Source organism: Eucyclogobius newberryi, unplaced genomic scaffold, assembly GCF_026437365.1.
Source record: "Eucyclogobius newberryi isolate DKJ021-1_F unplaced genomic scaffold, fEucNew1.0.hap1 SCAF_3, whole genome shotgun sequence".
NCBI classification, from domain to species: Eukaryota; Metazoa; Chordata; class Actinopteri; order Gobiiformes; family Gobiidae; genus Eucyclogobius; species Eucyclogobius newberryi.
This window is the reverse complement of record NW_027315945.1, coordinates 14,625,773-14,642,634: the sequence shown is the minus strand read 5'-3', so window position 1 is coordinate 14,642,634 and position 16,862 is coordinate 14,625,773. Positions and strand designations below refer to the sequence as shown.

At 39.8% G+C, this 16,862-nt stretch overlaps 1 protein-coding gene across 5 annotated transcripts; it reads right to left on the bottom strand.

The window, feature by feature from the left end:
• Positions 1-1,184: 1,184 nt before the first annotated feature.
• On the bottom strand, positions 1,185-15,357 carry inpp5b (inositol polyphosphate-5-phosphatase B). 5 transcript variants are annotated; one of them, XM_072459926.1, is made up of 22 exons: positions 15,228-15,357; positions 15,026-15,123; positions 14,925-14,954; positions 14,747-14,857; positions 13,301-13,444; positions 7,619-7,715; positions 7,045-7,200; positions 4,920-5,021; positions 4,637-4,751; positions 4,201-4,317; positions 3,873-4,060; positions 3,680-3,791; positions 3,480-3,589; positions 3,248-3,383; positions 3,043-3,153; positions 2,792-2,957; positions 2,483-2,718; positions 2,287-2,388; positions 2,118-2,202; positions 1,835-1,962; positions 1,652-1,763; positions 1,185-1,575 (listed from the first exon to the last, which is right to left on the bottom strand). In XM_072459926.1, exons 2-22 carry the CDS (start codon positions 15,096-15,098, stop codon positions 1,445-1,447), a joined length of 2,562 nt encoding a protein of 853 aa, XP_072316027.1. In that variant the 5' UTR covers positions 15,099-15,123; positions 15,228-15,357; the 3' UTR covers positions 1,185-1,444. The 5 variants fall into 5 exon arrangements, with proteins under 5 accessions (XP_072316027.1, XP_072316026.1, XP_072316029.1 ...); XM_072459925.1 differs by having other exon boundaries at positions 7,045-7,215; positions 15,228-15,356; XM_072459928.1 differs by lacking the exons at positions 14,747-14,857; positions 14,925-14,954; positions 15,026-15,123; positions 15,228-15,357 and adding an exon at positions 14,016-14,151 and having other exon boundaries at positions 7,045-7,215.
• Between the last annotated feature and the right edge of the window lie 1,505 nt (positions 15,358-16,862).

Here is a 16,862-nt window from a genome sequence, read left to right as displayed (position 1 = left end):
TCTCACGGACTATAAAACTCAGAACAGTTTCAATTTTTTAAACAAATATAAACAAATTATGAAACAATGAAAGTAACAATAAAACAGTTCATGGTTATTATTATTTGTTGTTACTATCTACTTATTAAGGATTGTATTTTTGGAACTACTGTCTTGTGGATGTGTGTCTGTGTGTGTCTAAAGATGAATCGGAATAGCTGCTTTAAGTTTTTCAAATTCAAAAGAGTCGAGTTTCTTGACTCAGTCCCATTCTCCAGAACATTCTGGGTGAATTGCATAATCACCCATGTAAATAAAACTCAAGCCAATGACAAATAACACATTTTCTTGATTGTCATATTATTGTGTGAAGCTCAGCTCGGGCAGAAACAGTTGATAAACATCACACTGACTAATATAGAAGAGTCGATACAACGCTACTTCTGTCGTGCTATGAAGGAATGCATGATCAAGAATACAACACGACTCGTAATAGTAGGAGACGTCTGTCGTACACACACAAAACAACTCCATACATATGTTTTTAACGTGAGTCAAACGTTACTTTTCAATCGCCTTTTCACCGATAGCTGTTGAGCCACTTGCCAAAAAGAGACACTATAACGCTAGCTTCAGATGTCAAACAGCAGTCCGCCTGATTTGTCCCAGGGCTTAAACTGTGAGGCATCCGAGGAGTAAATGTATTCTGTCGTCAAAGCCTGTATGCCAAACTTTGAGTAGTGGAGAGCTAAAGCCATTCCATAAGTTAAATGAGGCTAGAGTAAGAGAATATAAACACTTATATATTTGTCAGTTTTGTATACATGCATACCGCTGCTAGCTCGAGCCTAGCTGCAGTTAGCAATGAGAAGCTAATACCTCTGGCTCTCTGGCTAGTCTACAGGCGACATTCGAGTTTACTGTTAAAACCGAGCAGGCGTTTTGTATTTGAAGTCCAGAATAAACAGTTAAAAGCGCCACCTTTCACATCCCAGAGCCGCTGACAGTCTTGTTTATCTGTGTGGAAGCGAAGCCTCGTCCGCTGTTGTGGATGTTGAGCACTTTCCTCCTGTCTCCTCCCTGCGCACGTCACGAGCACGAAGCCTGTCCAGATGGATTATGGGAATGTGTGTCATCGACGCTACATTTTTAATAATACTAATGATGTTATTATTAATAATAATGATAATGACAGTCAAAACACCAACTGTTTGTATTCGTTTATATAAAACATTATGCTGAAATGTGAAACATTAAAATACACATGATCTGTTTAAATAAACATACAATAAAAATATTTTGTGTAATGTAATTTTCAGTGATTTACAATAAATCTGAGTATAAGTGAGGTTCAAATATATCATAAGTTACAGTTCCATTTATAATTAAAGAGCTATCAAATAAACATGACAACAACTATATTTTATATAAAATACTCGACTTTAGTGTTCAACTTCAGCATAATTCAAGAGGGCACAGCCTCTCTATCGGACGAGCCATGGACCAAGAAGTGATGGAAGAACTCCTGAGTCTTGCGCTTTTCTGTAAGATCTTGCTTCGTTGGTGACCGTAGAATTAAAGATGCAAATATCGTAGCTATAGATACAGAATAAAATTATTATTTCTTTGCATTGCGAAATGACATTATTGACATTTGTTAGGCAATTCTTACTCAATATATTGACTTCTAATCGATTTTGAGCTGAATTCTTCAACAATTCTCGGAGAAAGGCAGCTATATAGTTGAACACATTCTGATGGCACTGAGGTAGCATGGAAATAACCTAAAAAGAAAACATATTTTTTAGCTAAACAAGCTTGTTCAGATAAGAAAATTACATGAAGTGATGCACACCTTCACACACAGACTGGCACTGGTGCAGCATTCTAGGCACTGCTGGTAAAACGAGTAGGGGACAACCGGCTCTGGCAGGGCATCCAAGAAGAGAAGCAATGCCTCTGCTACTGAGTGGTTGCTTCCAGCTGATAGACACTTGTTAAGGAACGCAATGAACCACAATAAAGATTGTTCAATAAACATGCAACAATCCAGAAGTTTCTATGTAAAACAACTATGTAACAACTGATGCAAAACAAGCAGTAGTTTTTAGTAGATTCAAACGGTGTTGAAAGGATACGCAGCGAATCTGGCATTCCTGTGTCAAGGCAGTCCCTTATATCTGAAAATTCACTCCGAAGACCAGGCTGTTGGAAAATATCTTCCTGAGAGAATATGTTTTTAAAAAGTCATTAGTTCATCTTTTTTTTCCCATTTATACATGTTTACATATATCATATTCCCATTACCTGTTTAATTGCATTACGGAACAAATGATCAACCATCATCCACAACTCTTTAGGGATGTCAAGAATTTTTTCCCCACAAGTGTCAGTTTCTGGCATAGTTAACTGTTTTAAATATGTAAAAATATTTGTCACTTACATACTACATATTATTACAGATTAATATTGACGTCGATATTTTGGGAGTGTTCCAACGAACCATATTATAGAGAGCATCCTGAGGCATGTCTTGAATGGGTTCCCTTATTTGGCAGAGTGATCTTATGGAGGTGCCGTAGCAACTGGGCATATAGTTTCCGGTCACAGAAATGAAAAAGTCCTTGCCCCTCTCCAGATGAAGCACTAAAATGTCCTCGATCTGCTCCTTGCCAGAGTTCAGTTCGGGAGCTGTTGTGCGGTTTACAAAAACTTCAAGGTCAATTTCCACAGAGCCACCTAAATGTTGAAGAATATAAAGCAGAGTAAACATACACACTTTTTCTCCTGTTCGAGCAGTATTTGATTTTACCTTGAGCGATGAAACCTTTCGGCGGATTAGCAGTGAGCCATGGCTTGCAGTACGTGGTTTCATTTGGCTTTTGAATGAACTCGAACTGACATGGGACCTGCCCATCATTGAAGAGACTCAGTGTTTCAGCCTGGTGCTGCATGAACTTCACATCTTTGAAGTGGAACTGAAATAAAACATAGCATTAACAAGGGATAAAAGTATGAATAAAAATGGAAATGAAAATATTTTTAAAAGAAGCCAGACTTTACCTCACGCTTTGACAGTGTCACAGATGGAATACATTCATTCTCCATTTTATCTATGTTTCGAACGATCTCTTCAAATGTTTTCTTATAGGCCTCTGCGTTTACTCGTTTAATCTGCGGGACACAATCAGATTTTTTTCATTATCCTTTTCAGATGCAGGATGTTGCCTCATACTAAAAGAAATAAACACTTAAATAAGTGTTTTACCCCGATTACAAGCAAGGAGCTGACTGGTTTGTGGTCGCTGGTTTTTAGTGCCATGTGACTTTTGTAATGTTTTTGTTTAATGTTCTTCCCTTTCCACAAGATTCGGTCACACCAGGCAGGCACACGGCACTTTTCACTGAATACAAGAAATTATAATTCTTATTATTCCAATGAGTTGAGGACTCACCAAAGGGCACCGAGTGTCAGTGGGTAATCCGTTATGAAGTATTACCTGGTATCCCACAAGTCAGAGCCAGTGTCATATTTGTAGGTGGGCTGAAAATTGATCTCTCCCTCCTTGAAGCCAACAAATACAGCCTTTTCATCGATTTGCACCTTGAGCTATGATGGAATAAAACCTGCATCAGTATCATTTTTGAAAATACTGATGATATGAATAATAGTATAAAACTTGCCAAATATTTAAAACACCTGGTCTAAGTTATGCAGTGTCTCAAAATCCTTCTTGCTGATGAGGTCTTTTACATAATCAGCATCAACTTCACTTATTCTGTAGTTCAAATCTCCAATCCACATAATCACACTGCAAAAAAGTCAATAAGAATATCAATTATTGGAAACAAAGGAAAAGGTTTATAGAAGAAATAGAGTGATGGGGTCATACTCGTGCTTCATAATTGTTAAAGGAGGCTGGTTCGGGTCCAGCTGTCGAAACTGAAGGCGACTGCAAATGTCTTTGAAGTCCTGATTACGTCGCTCGTATTCCTCTGTATGGGCAGCCAGGTGACAGTTGACCACACAGATATCAGAGTTGTGAAAGTGAAATCGGATTGCTACAGCGCCCTTGTTCCCCTGTCAAGAAAGAGCAAATCAAGTTAAACAATGTAATCCATCTGTTGTCATTGTATTGATCAGATCACATCACTAAAAACATCTAAACAAACATTTTTCTATTGAATCGATTTAGAGGACAAAGCAATTATCATCTTTACCATTCTTCCCATGATGCCGGTGCCCACTGTTTCAGCCTCGATATCAGAGATAAACTCTGCATGTTCTTTCTTTATGTAGAAGAGGAGCATAATGCCCACCAAACGCACCAGCTTTACCTGACAAAGGTTAAAAACAGATATAAATCTAAAGACATAAATCAAGACAAAGATTTTTAAGCTGATTAAAGACATTCAATCTTTTAAGTATTCTCTCTAAAATGTATTATAACATGACATTTTTACTGACCTATTTTACGTTGCAAAATGAGAGAGCAAAGTAGGAAGTAATAAACACTGACTTTGCATTTTTTAAAACGGTAATATGCAAAACAAAAAAAGAGGACCTATCCCTAATTTGTCTTCATTTGATTTAATCTAATGTAATTCACTAAACAGGCAACTGGTCCAAACTCTGAATGAAAAGGGGCTCTCTTACTAAAGCATACTTGGCCTCTGGATGCAGCCCCTCGCCCACTGCCTTTGTCCACTCCAGCTCTTTTGGGGTGTCACTGAAGAAGAAAGCCTCTTTGCTGAGGTCCAGCTCTTGGAAACTGTTACAGAAGAAGGAATAAAAGGTTTCTTGTGCTTTAGAATATTGAATGTGTACCATTTGGTTTCAAAAAAGTGTTTTTGGTCAATGATAGCTTTGTTACGGCGGATTAGAATTGCTGATTTGTCAATTAAAGTATGTAATAATTCTACTGTTTTGTGTCATTTACCCGACACAATAAATGTCTGGCGGGTCGACGGTAGAGCTGAGCCACGGACCGAGACTTTCTTTGGGTGTTTGTCCATTCACATTGTATGTGCCAAGGAAAAAGCTGGAGGAGGAAGCAAAGAAAACAAATCAATTGGAAGATAAACAAAACTAAATTAAATGTAAAAACAGCAGTTTACAAGGGTATTGTGAGAGCAGCACCACAGAGTGGTTCTTGTGAGATGTGTGTACCTCACTGTGGAAACCATTTATTCCTTGAAATTAGGTCAGCTAAGGACAAGTCATTACCCAGCATGCATAGCAGCAAAACACAGGAAACACCAATCAGATGTACACACACGCACGCACGCTCGCACGCACGCACGCTCGCACGCACGCTCGCACGCACGCTCACGCTCCAATTTACCGTTGCTTTGAGCCTCAAGAGGAGAGAAGGAATCACAGGGTGAACGCAAAAACATAAGCCTATGTTTACAATTACCACTAATGAAAAAAGTTATTGTTTATATCAACATAATATAAGATGGAAAAATGTAAATACAATGAAGTATGTTGTAACAGTGCATACATTGAGATCACTGACACCAGCAGGGGGCAGTGTAGACCTTTCCCCGAAGGCCGTGGCTGCAGAGCCGAGGCACGGTCAAATGGCCCAGCAGTTTCAGGAACCGCGGCACTGCCATATAGCCTCATGGCTAACCCTAACCCTAACACTAACACTAACCCTAACACTAACCCTAACCCTAACCCTAACCCTAACCTTAACCCTAACACTAACCTTAACCCTAACACTAACCTTAACCCTAACACTAACCTTAACCCTAACACTAACCTTAACCCTAACACTAACACTAACACTAACCCTAACCCTAACCCTAACCCTAACACTAACCTTAACCCTAACACTAACCTTAACCATAACACTAACCTTAACCCGGCGCGGTCTAAAACGGCGCGGTCAAATAGCGCAGCAGTTTCAGGAGCCGCAGCACAAAATAACATGGCAGTTTCGGCCCCGCGCCGCGGCTCTGTAGACACTCCCTTCCGGAAAACATCTGGGGTAGTTCGGTTTCAAAGGATCATGAACCAATAGTTTGTGCATTTATGGACAGGGCTAATTCTGAGGGACTGCGCTTCTCAAAAGACTGCACTGAGATGGGGTGGATGAATTTAGCACAGCTACAGAGAAGCAAACCCACAGATGTTGACTCATTCTATTGCATAACAATTGTTGGATTAAAAATGTGTAAGTACAGTACATTTGGACACTTACGGTCTATCCAGAAACTTTTCAGTTGTGAGAGGCAAATAAGGTCAGCTTTAGTGTCTATTATTACTACGCTGGCTGTATAATCGCCATTTAAAAAAACATCCACGTAATCGTAGAAGCAATATTTATACAAAACTGGAAAGCTATTTCAGGAAATTACCTTTTTTAAAATTCATTCATCATCTCTGAAAGATGTGAAAAGCGGTTATAAAGATCATTGCGGTGAACAATTAGGATGATAGCAATGTGTTAAGAAAGTGGGAAATAGGAAATATTGGACAGAAATTAATAATGCACTGCAGATAGTTTTTTAATATTGCCATCCTTCAATTTTAACATTAAATGGATACCGTTGGCACGTATTTTTGGCGGCCATCACTAAAAAATGGATGATACAAACCTCACCAACGATCAAGGACATGTCTGACATTGTAACAGACATCAGAAAAATGGGGGGAAATTACATTCTCAATTTTTCAATTTGGATATGGACAAATTTGACTAACTTTGGACAAAATGGGATTTTAATTTTTATTTGATTGTGCCATGTTGTGTTTTAGTTGTCTAGATTATTTGTATTTGTATTTATTTGTTTCTCTCTGGTCATGTTCTGTGTAGGTTCTAATCTTTTAAAAAGAATATTAAAAAGGTGTATAGTATATATATATATATATATATATATATATATATATATAAAAAATAAAAAAGTGATAAAGTCTGGAGTGCAGCAAAACGTCTAAAATGCATTAGCAAACTTTATGAAGTATTTATGCTTTTTATCAGATCCTTCTGATGCTAAAACAAACAGATAAAAACATCCTCTGGTGTTCTACAGAACTCTATGAAGCAATGGTACCTGAAGTCCTCCCGGTAAGTGTAAAGCTCTTCATTCTTCAGCAGCTCGCAGCGGATGAGATTGTCCCGCAGGCCGAACTGAGGCATGGCCAGTATCTGTGCTTTGTTAGACGCTGTGTGGCTGGAGGAGCGAACCAGGTCATCCCGGTCCTCCCGACTTGAGATGTTCTGACTGCACATCACAAAAGAGAAAAAAACACTCAGGCATGGTCACAGACAGAACCGGATTTAAAAAAAAAACATTGAGTGCTTTTCCTTTCCCAAACAGAAATAGAGCTCCATTAGCGAAATGTAAGTAAACAACAAAAGATGGAGCTTTGGAGAGCCATGACAGTTGGTCCAGCTAAACACTCAAATGTCCAGCAGTGCCATAGGGCTATGCAGAAGAGAGATATTTCTGTTTTGTCAATATAGAATAGAGGGCAGAAGGGGAGAAGAAATCTAAGACCATTCACTCAGAAATCTTCCAGGAATACGATGCAACTAAACACCAACTCTGACTACTTTATTTACGTTATACAGGGCATCTTCTGTGATATTAAGCTTCTGGGTGAACTTTAGAACACTTCTGTTACCTCTCTTGGCTTGAAGGAGTTTTGGACTTCTGCAGATCACCGTTAGAACTGGAAGCAATGTCTTTTTCAACAGCTCCCTTTTGGTCTGATGTTTTTCCTGCTGAAAAAAGACAAAAATGATCAATGTCCTAAGATTGAAATCAATAACAGGATTGTTTTTGTTTTTATTTGCCCTCAATAGGTTACAGTGCATTACACTGCTTAAGAGTGCATAAAAAACAATAATTTAACATGCAGATTTGACTCAAAGTAGTAAAAATGTTATTGCGTCTTATGTTGGCGTTTGATATCTTGACACATCCCTAATGGAGCTCAACAGACATATTTCTAGTAAAAGTTTGAAAGCTTGATAGAGGATAGCTATGTGAACTCAAACATTTATTTCTTACTTTACTTCTGCTGCAGAGCTCCATTAACAATGCATGTCTAAACGTATTGATTATTTAAAAAGATGTACAGCCATAGCAAATTCAATAAGAGAAGAATACATCTCAAAGAGTAGGTACATTAAACCAAGCTGAATGTCAAGCTATAAAAACAACACACACATTAACCACAACACGGAGGAGAATGACTCATCTAACCATATGGCTTTGACTTATCTTGCAAAGCCATTTAAGCCATTTGAATCTAGTGCCGTTTAGTAATGAGCGGTTATAAAGTGCAGCCAGAATGATGCATTGAAAACTTTAACTAACTGACAATGGAACCCATGCATTGTACATACAACATCGGTCCACCAGGTCAGCTTCTTTATGTTGACAGTTTATCTTTCTGATGACGCAAAGATGTTATGCGCGATAATATGCAGTGTGAATGCAGAGCACGTGTGGTCTTCATGCACCAGTTCTGTAACCATTTTCAAATGTAAGTGAAATCAAAAAAGTAATCTGCAAAGTCAGGGACCCAGTTGTCTGGTCATTTGACTGCTAATGGACACTCTTTGCGGTAGGCTACAGTTTGTGCATTCTAAGTAGCAGAGTTTGTAGCCAAGTGTGAAGTATGAGACAGCATGGACACCGTTTCTTGCAGCTTGGTGGTGAATACACTGTTGAGATACGTAAAGAGATAAGTTTTGAATAAATGATATTGACAACAAAAACGTCCTTAGATAGTGAATATTGCAGGATTTAAGGATTTAAGTTGCTCCGATAAATTAAGGAGTTTGACATAGGGCTGCTTGACTATGGCAAAAAACATATACGGTATTCATCATGATTTTGCTGATCATTTAAATCACAATTATTTCTATACTGTCAAAACTATCCTATAAAGAAAATGTAGACAAGATATGCTTTATTGGTAATGTTTTATGACACTTTTGTTTATAAGTCTATGCAGATTAGAAAAGTAGTTTTTTGAAGCTGCATACAATTTTCAACAGAAAGGAACCGAGTAGAATAATAACTGAAATCACCATTTTAAAAATTGTATTAATTGCACAGCCCTAGTTTGTCATAAATTTGACAGTAAGGAAGTAGAGAAGTAAGAGCAAACTGTGAAATGTTTTGAAATGGTCAAATTAGAATCACTCCCTCGAAGAAAAGATGTTATCACTTGTGCTCCAAATTTCACAAGCAAATATTTGAAATGAATCATAAAAAGATACAATAGGAAAGTATCTTATGTCCTTTAAAGCATAATACACATTCCTACCCAAATAATGAGCTTAAGACAAAGCCTGTGAGGACGTACAGAATCAACACACAATACGCTATTTATCTAGGGTCCATCTGTGGTTTACCATAAAATGATCACATGCGTCAGTGGAGTGTAGAGTGAGAATCTTCCGCATGATGAAAACTACAACCGTTTCTTACACACAAAGTTGCACAAGGTCCATCCAATTTAAATTCATTAGTAAAAAGCACAAAGTAAGATGTGAATTTTGGATTTGAACAGATACAGAAACAAAATTGAATGGCTTCAAATAGGAGAAAAACATGGTACTTCAAAACATAAACTAAAAATAACTAAAACAAACTATATAGTACAACATGTACATTTTAGATGAATTTCATCAGTACCAATGGCTACATGCAGCACTTAGATAAAGGAGAATAAGAGATTACATTTAGCTTCTCGTTACAAGCATTGCAAATTGTTTCAGTGTATCTCTGCATAAAATAAACAGATCCTATTTACTACAACAGGTTTGTTACTAGTTTTATATGAGCTTCCTAGAAATCATCAGTTTAGAGTACACTTGCTACGAAATTGCTAGCAATAAGCCACATAAATCGACCTAAAGCCAGTGTTCAATTCTAGCAAACATACAGATGATTACGAGCGTTGATATTAGCTCGGAGACGTGGAACAACATCTGAACTCTCTTTCTTTTCCTTCCTGGCAATCATCATTGCTATTATTATTATTATTTGGTTACTCCTCTCGAGCCAAATAGCTTCGTTAGCATTAGCCGACCGCGGCTAAAGTGGTACAATGTCCAATCCGCGTCAAATCTTGGACAGGCTCAAGAATACATTTCTGCAAATCATCTCATAATATAAGAATGTAATTCGTACCAGTGTCTTTCACCGCCCTAGACATCTCCCCGCACCGCTCCCGATCATTGTATGTGCAAGTGCAATGTCCACTTTGTATGAGACCTGCCCATGCTAATGATGGGCGGAGTCTGAGCGCGTGCCCCTCTGTGGCAGAAATGCATAAGGTCAGGGACCACAGTAAGGCTCAGGGCAAACAGTACTGCAAGAGTACTGCAAGAGTACTGCAAGAGTACTGCAAGAGTACTGCAAGGGCTCAGGGAAAACAGTACTGCAAGAGTACTGCAAGGGCTCAGGGCAAACAGTACTGCAAGAGTACTGCAAGAGTACTGCAAGGGCTCAGGGAAAACAGTACTGCAAGAGTACTGCAAGAGTACTGCAAAGGCTCAGGGAAAACAGTACTGCAAGAGTACTGCGTACTGCAAGAGTACTGCAAGGGCTCAGGGCAAACAGTACTGCAAGAGTACTGCAAGAGTACTGCAAGGGCTCAGGGAAAACAGTACTGCAAGAGTACTGCAAGAGTACTGCAAGGGCTCAGGGAAAACAGTACTGCAAGAGTACTGCGTACTGCAAGAGTACTGCAAGGGCTCAGGGCAAACAGTACTGCAAGAGTACTGCAAGAGTACTGCAAGGGCTCAGGGAAAACAGTACTGCAAGAGTACTGCAAGAGTACTGCAAGAGTACTGCAAGGGCTCAGGGCAAACAGTACTGCAAGAGTACTGCAAGAGTACTGCAAGAGTACTGCAAGAGTACTGCAAGGGCTCAGGGAAAACAGTACTGCAAGAGTACTGCAAGAGTACTGCAAGGGCTCAGGGAAAACAGTACTGCAAGAGTACTGCGTACTGCAAGAGTACTGCAAGAGTACTGCAAGAGTACTGCAAGGGCTCAGGGCAAACAGTACTGCAAGAGTACTGCAAGAGTACTGCAAGAGTACTGCAAGAGTACTGCAAGGACTCAGGGAAAACAGTACTGCAAGAGTACTGCAAGAGTACTGCAAGAGTACTGCAAGGGCTCAGGGAAAACAGTACTGCAAGAGTACTGCAAGAGTACTGCAAGGGCTCAAGGAAAACAGTACTGCAAGAGTACTGCATACTGCAAGAGTACTGCAAGAGTACTGCAAGAGTACTGCAAGGGCTCAGGGCAAACAGTACTGCAAGAGTACTGCAAGAGTACTGCAAGAGTACTGCAAGAGTACTGCAAGAGTACTGCAAGGGCTCAGGGAAAACAGTACTGCAAGAGTACTGCGTACTGCAAGAGTACTGCAAGAGTACTGCAAGAGTACTGCAAGAGTAGTGCAAGAGTACTGCAAGAGTACTGCAAGGGCTCAGGGAAAACAGTACTGCAAGAGTACTGCGTACTGCAAGAGTACTGCAAGAGTACTGCAAGAGTACTGCAAGGGCTCAGGGCAAACAGTACTGCAAGAGTACTGCAAGAGTACTGCAAGAGTACTGCAAGGGCTCAGGGCAAACAGTACTGCAAGAGTACTGCAAGAGTACTGCAAGGGCTCAGGGCAAACAGTACTGCAAGAGTACTGCAAGAGTACTGCAAGGGCTCAGGGCAAACAGTACTGCAAGAGTACTGCAAGAGTACTGCAAGAGTACTGCAAGGGCTCAGGGCAAACAGTACTGCAAGAGTACTGCAAGGGCTCAGAGCAAACAGTACTACAAGAGTACTACAAGGGCTCAGGGCAAACAGTACTGCAAGAGTACTGCGAGGGCTCAGGACAAACAGCACTGCAAGGGCTCAGGACAAACAGTACTTAGGGCTCAGGGCAAACAGTACTTACGGCTCAGGGAAAACAGTACTGCAAGAGTACTGCAAGGGTTCAGGGCAAACAGTACTGCAAGAGTACTGTGAGGGCTCAGGGCAAATAGTACTGCAAGAGTACTGCGAGGGCTCAGGACAAACAGTACTGCAAGGGCTCAGGACAAACAGTACTTAGGGCTCAGGGCAAACAGTACTTAGGGCTCAGGGCAAACAGTACTGCAAGAGTACTGCAAGGGTTCAGGGCAAACAGTACTGCAAGGGTTCAGGGCAAACAGTACTGCAAAGGCTCAGGGCAAACAGTACTGCAAAGTTTCAGGGCAAACAGTACTGCAAAGGTTCAGGGCAAACAGTACTGCAAAGGCTCTGGGCAAACAGTACTGCAGCCTGCAATATGGAATCTGTAATAGCAACCACTTACTAATTGTGTGGCTCTTATGTAGGGTATGTGGGTTGTTTGTGTAATTCACTTTATATAGCCCAACCTGTTCTGTTTTTGCATGTGGTTTTTCAATTGATTTTGCAAGCCTTTAATAGAGGGGGAATGAGTCGTCTGTAGAATTGCTAACACTGGGAAAACAAAATCAGGATCAGGCAGAGGGTACAACACTGGCACCAAAAAGCATGTCTCATACTCTTCCCCAAGTACCGTAAATGTTAATGGACCATCACGAAAATTATTTTTGAAATTTGATATATTGCTATTAAATATAACAATAAAGGATAATATTGAGTTAATGAAGTATTTGACAAACACAGTCCAAATTCTCAACAAGTCCAAAGAAAATGTACCGTAGTTCATATATTGAAAGATAAGTCGATATAGTAATTATTGTGAAAAAGGCCAACCTATTTGTGCAGTTTGATGCATTATATGAGGAAACCAAAATGTCTTATATTAATGTAGTTACCGACAGCAGCATGTAAGGAACTTACAGGTAAAGTGGCCTTGGTAAATTCTTAGTTCATTTTAAGAAAACGTTAGCTATGTTAAGACGTTAACTGGCCATTCATGGCCAGCTTCCAAGGCTCTGATAAATCTGGATTATAAATCAACATTTGAGAGTTGTACTGACGTACAGCAAGAGCTCATGATAAATTGTTGTTATTGTCATCTGCCAAAGTAAAACAATCTTTAACTTAATCGAAACTTCAAAATAAAGAAAAAACTATGTTCCTTATCAGTTCAATAAAGAACATGGATATTTCTGTTCAAATAAGCAACGATTCTTTATAGTTAAAAACAAAACAGACTACATTGTCTCAGTGCAAAGAAAATATAAAGTAAGGTAAAAAGTACTCACAGTAAATATTCATCCATCTATATTGTTGGATGTTAAAGCTAATTCTATGGAGTTCCTGCTAGCTCAGCCTATAATAACATTCAATACTATAATGATGTCAGTAAACTCACCAGATTTCCTCCTTAGACTGAGTCTTGTAATCTTTGAGCCAATGGGAGCAAAAGCCTGAGTGACGCTTCCTGTCCCTTTAGTGTTTTTTTGGTATTTATCAAGCCACTCAAACTTGGGCGCCTGGGAAGAAGCTTTGCACACATCTGTTGGAAGAAGATAGAAATACCAAATACAAATTAATAGTAACCCCTAATTTAATTTACAGCGCTTACACTTCGTAGGACACTCAAAGACGCATTTCCATTCGCTCCCAAGTGGTGGTACACGTCTACACAACTGCCCTGAGGCCAATTGACAGATACGGCTGCCATGCTGAACCAACCGCATCTTCCAGCACCAATAAATAACTCACTCACTCACTCACTCACTCACTCATGGAAAGACCTCGTAATGTCAACATAGCGTGGCCGCCCACACCCTCCAAATTTAAACATAATAAAAAGGCCTAAAACAAAGCAATCAGGGGCACATACACCATTCAAAATTCCTGCAGGGTAAGAGGAATTTCCTGAGAATGCCACACGTCAGCTTTATCTTTCAAAGGCTGCTATTTTGGAGTCACATTTTGGTTTAGTAAAGTAATATATGCTCGCAAAACTGTAAACACATAGCTGAGGATATCTAATAAATATTGTCCATTCTAAAGACAATATGGTCAACAGCAGTTCAACGCAAAACATATGCAATCAGATTAAATTGACAGAAGATGCCTACCTTGTTTCTTTTTTACACTCTTGTTTTTGACAACAGATGCTAGCTTACTTGACAGTTCCATCCTTCAGAAAGCCTAGTTCTCCAGGACGTTTTGTTGTCCATCATGGAACAACATTTTAGTTTGTATCCATATTTTCGTAAAGAATCCTAAACAAGACCTCCTTAGATTGTAGCACCTTCCTAATACATCAAAATGTATCAATTCTATAAAATAAATACAAAATAGTGATGAAATCCAAAGGTCTTAAGAGACATATTTCTGAAAGTGTTTCTCTGGTTTCCTTTAAGCAAACGTTAGCAAAGACACTCAAGCCTTCACACACAGGTATAACTCCTCCTCTCTGTGTCACCGTGTCACCGATGTGTTGTCTTTAGATCATTCAGTCGTGTCAAACTGAGGCAATATCAATACTAGGCTATCTTAGCTCATACTTTGTGCAAATAAAGTTTCCATAACAATTGTGACTATACTTTTGGTTTGACATATTCAGGAAATTAAGATTATTATGCAACCTTGAGGCATTGCTTGACTTGCTCCACCGGTTTGTGATGCTAAAGCAGATAGTTTGTTCTTCTTTGTCACCAGGTGCTTTCCATATTCTATATACAGTAGCAATGAAAGACGTTGACATTGTTATTAAACCATTTTGAAGATGAACCATCCTAAGATTAGTGGTGTAATGATTCAATTTTTGATTTCTATTTTTCTAAACGCAGAGTCGGCTACATACCACTCCAGGCCCTGTTGACCTCACTGAGGAAGAGGCGTGTCTGGGACCCAAAAGGAAGTCGGAGCTCCACTTCATATTCAAGAAAGCTTATTCTTATTCTTGTGTCAGCACCTGTCAAATAGAGGAGGCTGTATTACGCAGCAAAATGACACCGAGGTACAGTTTTGTCGTAACGTACCAACAACAGCAAGTTCCTCAGGGGAAGACACTTTAAAACACACAACAGGCTGGATTACGTAATTACTCTCTCCACTTCACTTTGAGTAAAAAACAACTTGCCTTCTACAACTGCAAAATCAGTAGAGATGGGAATGATGTCCTCTAGAGCAACGTCGTCGGCGGTAATGGCCATTCTCCTATGTCTGTACAGAAAAATACTGCAAAAAAAACAGGAATAAAAGTCAATAACTACTTGGATTCATCTTTATCAATGTAGTATTAACATCAGCTATCAAATAAAACCCTATTATAGGCCACTCACGCGTATTCCTTTTGGGATTCCACCAGCCCCAGCAGTCTGCTCTCGGTCACATGGTCACAGAGGACATCACATTGGACAGCATGTTAAGAGTCAGGACATTAACAGGAACAGTAGATTTCACACTTATGGAAAATATAACACGTAGCCTACTGGATAAAATAACACACAACAAGGCTATCTATTCAAGATACTTTTGTGCAGGCCTATAGTGAACAGAAAATATACATTAAAACCCTTACATAAAAAGGGTAGGCCTACTGCCACATCCCAAATAAATAAATAATACACAGATAATACACAGATATTACAGATACTTGGCCGGGGAAACGCTGTCACAAACACGTCATCTTGCGGCTCAGAAACGTTACTACAGGATTTGGACAAAAGACACGTCTATAGCCGAGCTAAAGAGTGCACGGTGGAAAATACAACGCATTTTCACGTGGGCAAATAAAATAATACGTGGAAAATTGTAAAACACAAAGACGTCGGTGTAATCCCTCATTCGTCCAGGCGTGTTCCATAGTAGAACTGAAGTTTTTTCTACTATAAAACTACAACTGAAGCTTTTTCTACTATAAAACACAAAGATCGAATAAGTTTGACACCGTTTACAGAGTTGTCTGCGTAAAGCTTCAAACTGCGGCTCGTCGACACAAATCAAACAAAGGATACCACACGGCAGTTTTCGACCCTTTGCAAAGTTTCCTGAATCGCGACAGATTGATCCATGGTGAGGAGACCCTTTGACAGCTCTTGTCCCGCGCGGGGCAGCGGTGTCTCCTACTGTCCCATGGCAAAGTGACCGCCACGTGCGTAAAGCGCGGTGCCAGGCGTGATGCCCATGGTAATGCCACACAGTCCCCGTCTCGATCCACGAGTGTTTCTGAACGTTTTCCTCTGGAGCTTCTCCCGCGGCGCTGACCCAGCCCGTCCCGTCCCGTCCCGAGCCGAGCTGCCACGCACGCCTGACGTCACGGCCTGAGCTGTCAGAGGATTAGACAAGACTCACAGCGCGGATGGGACCGTCTCCAAACACGATCGGATCTGCCAAATAAACGCACGAATCGGCTCTACAAGCAAACCAAATAAAACAATGCAGTGATTTTTGAACCATGACTCACTGGCAAACTTAGAACCGAACAGATTCAGTGTCAGGAGATTAGGCCTTTATGCCTTGAACTAGATCCTGATGTTTAGGCCTTTGTTGGCTTTATTTGAAATGAAAGGAAACCATGAATTCAAAGGAGCAGCAGCCCTTGAATAAAATGAATTTAACAGTGAATAGACAGTAGTGGGAAGTAGTAGTAGTAGTAACCTAGTAAATTAGAATTAAAGTAAACAAAATGTGGGTCTTTACTTACTTTGACTTTACTACATTTGAGGGCAGGTATCTGTTCTCTAGGCAAGGAAAGGCAAGTTTATTTGTGGAGCACATTTCATACACAAGGCAATTCAAAGTGCTTCACACAGCAGGAAAAATGCACCAAAATCACAAAGAAATTACAGAAACAGAAATACAATAAAATTAACTAAATAAAAAATAAAAAACACCTAGCCAAATCCAAATGTATCGGACCACATTGGCAGGCATTCCAGACACTCCTTCCCATAACAATTTACATGTTCAAATGC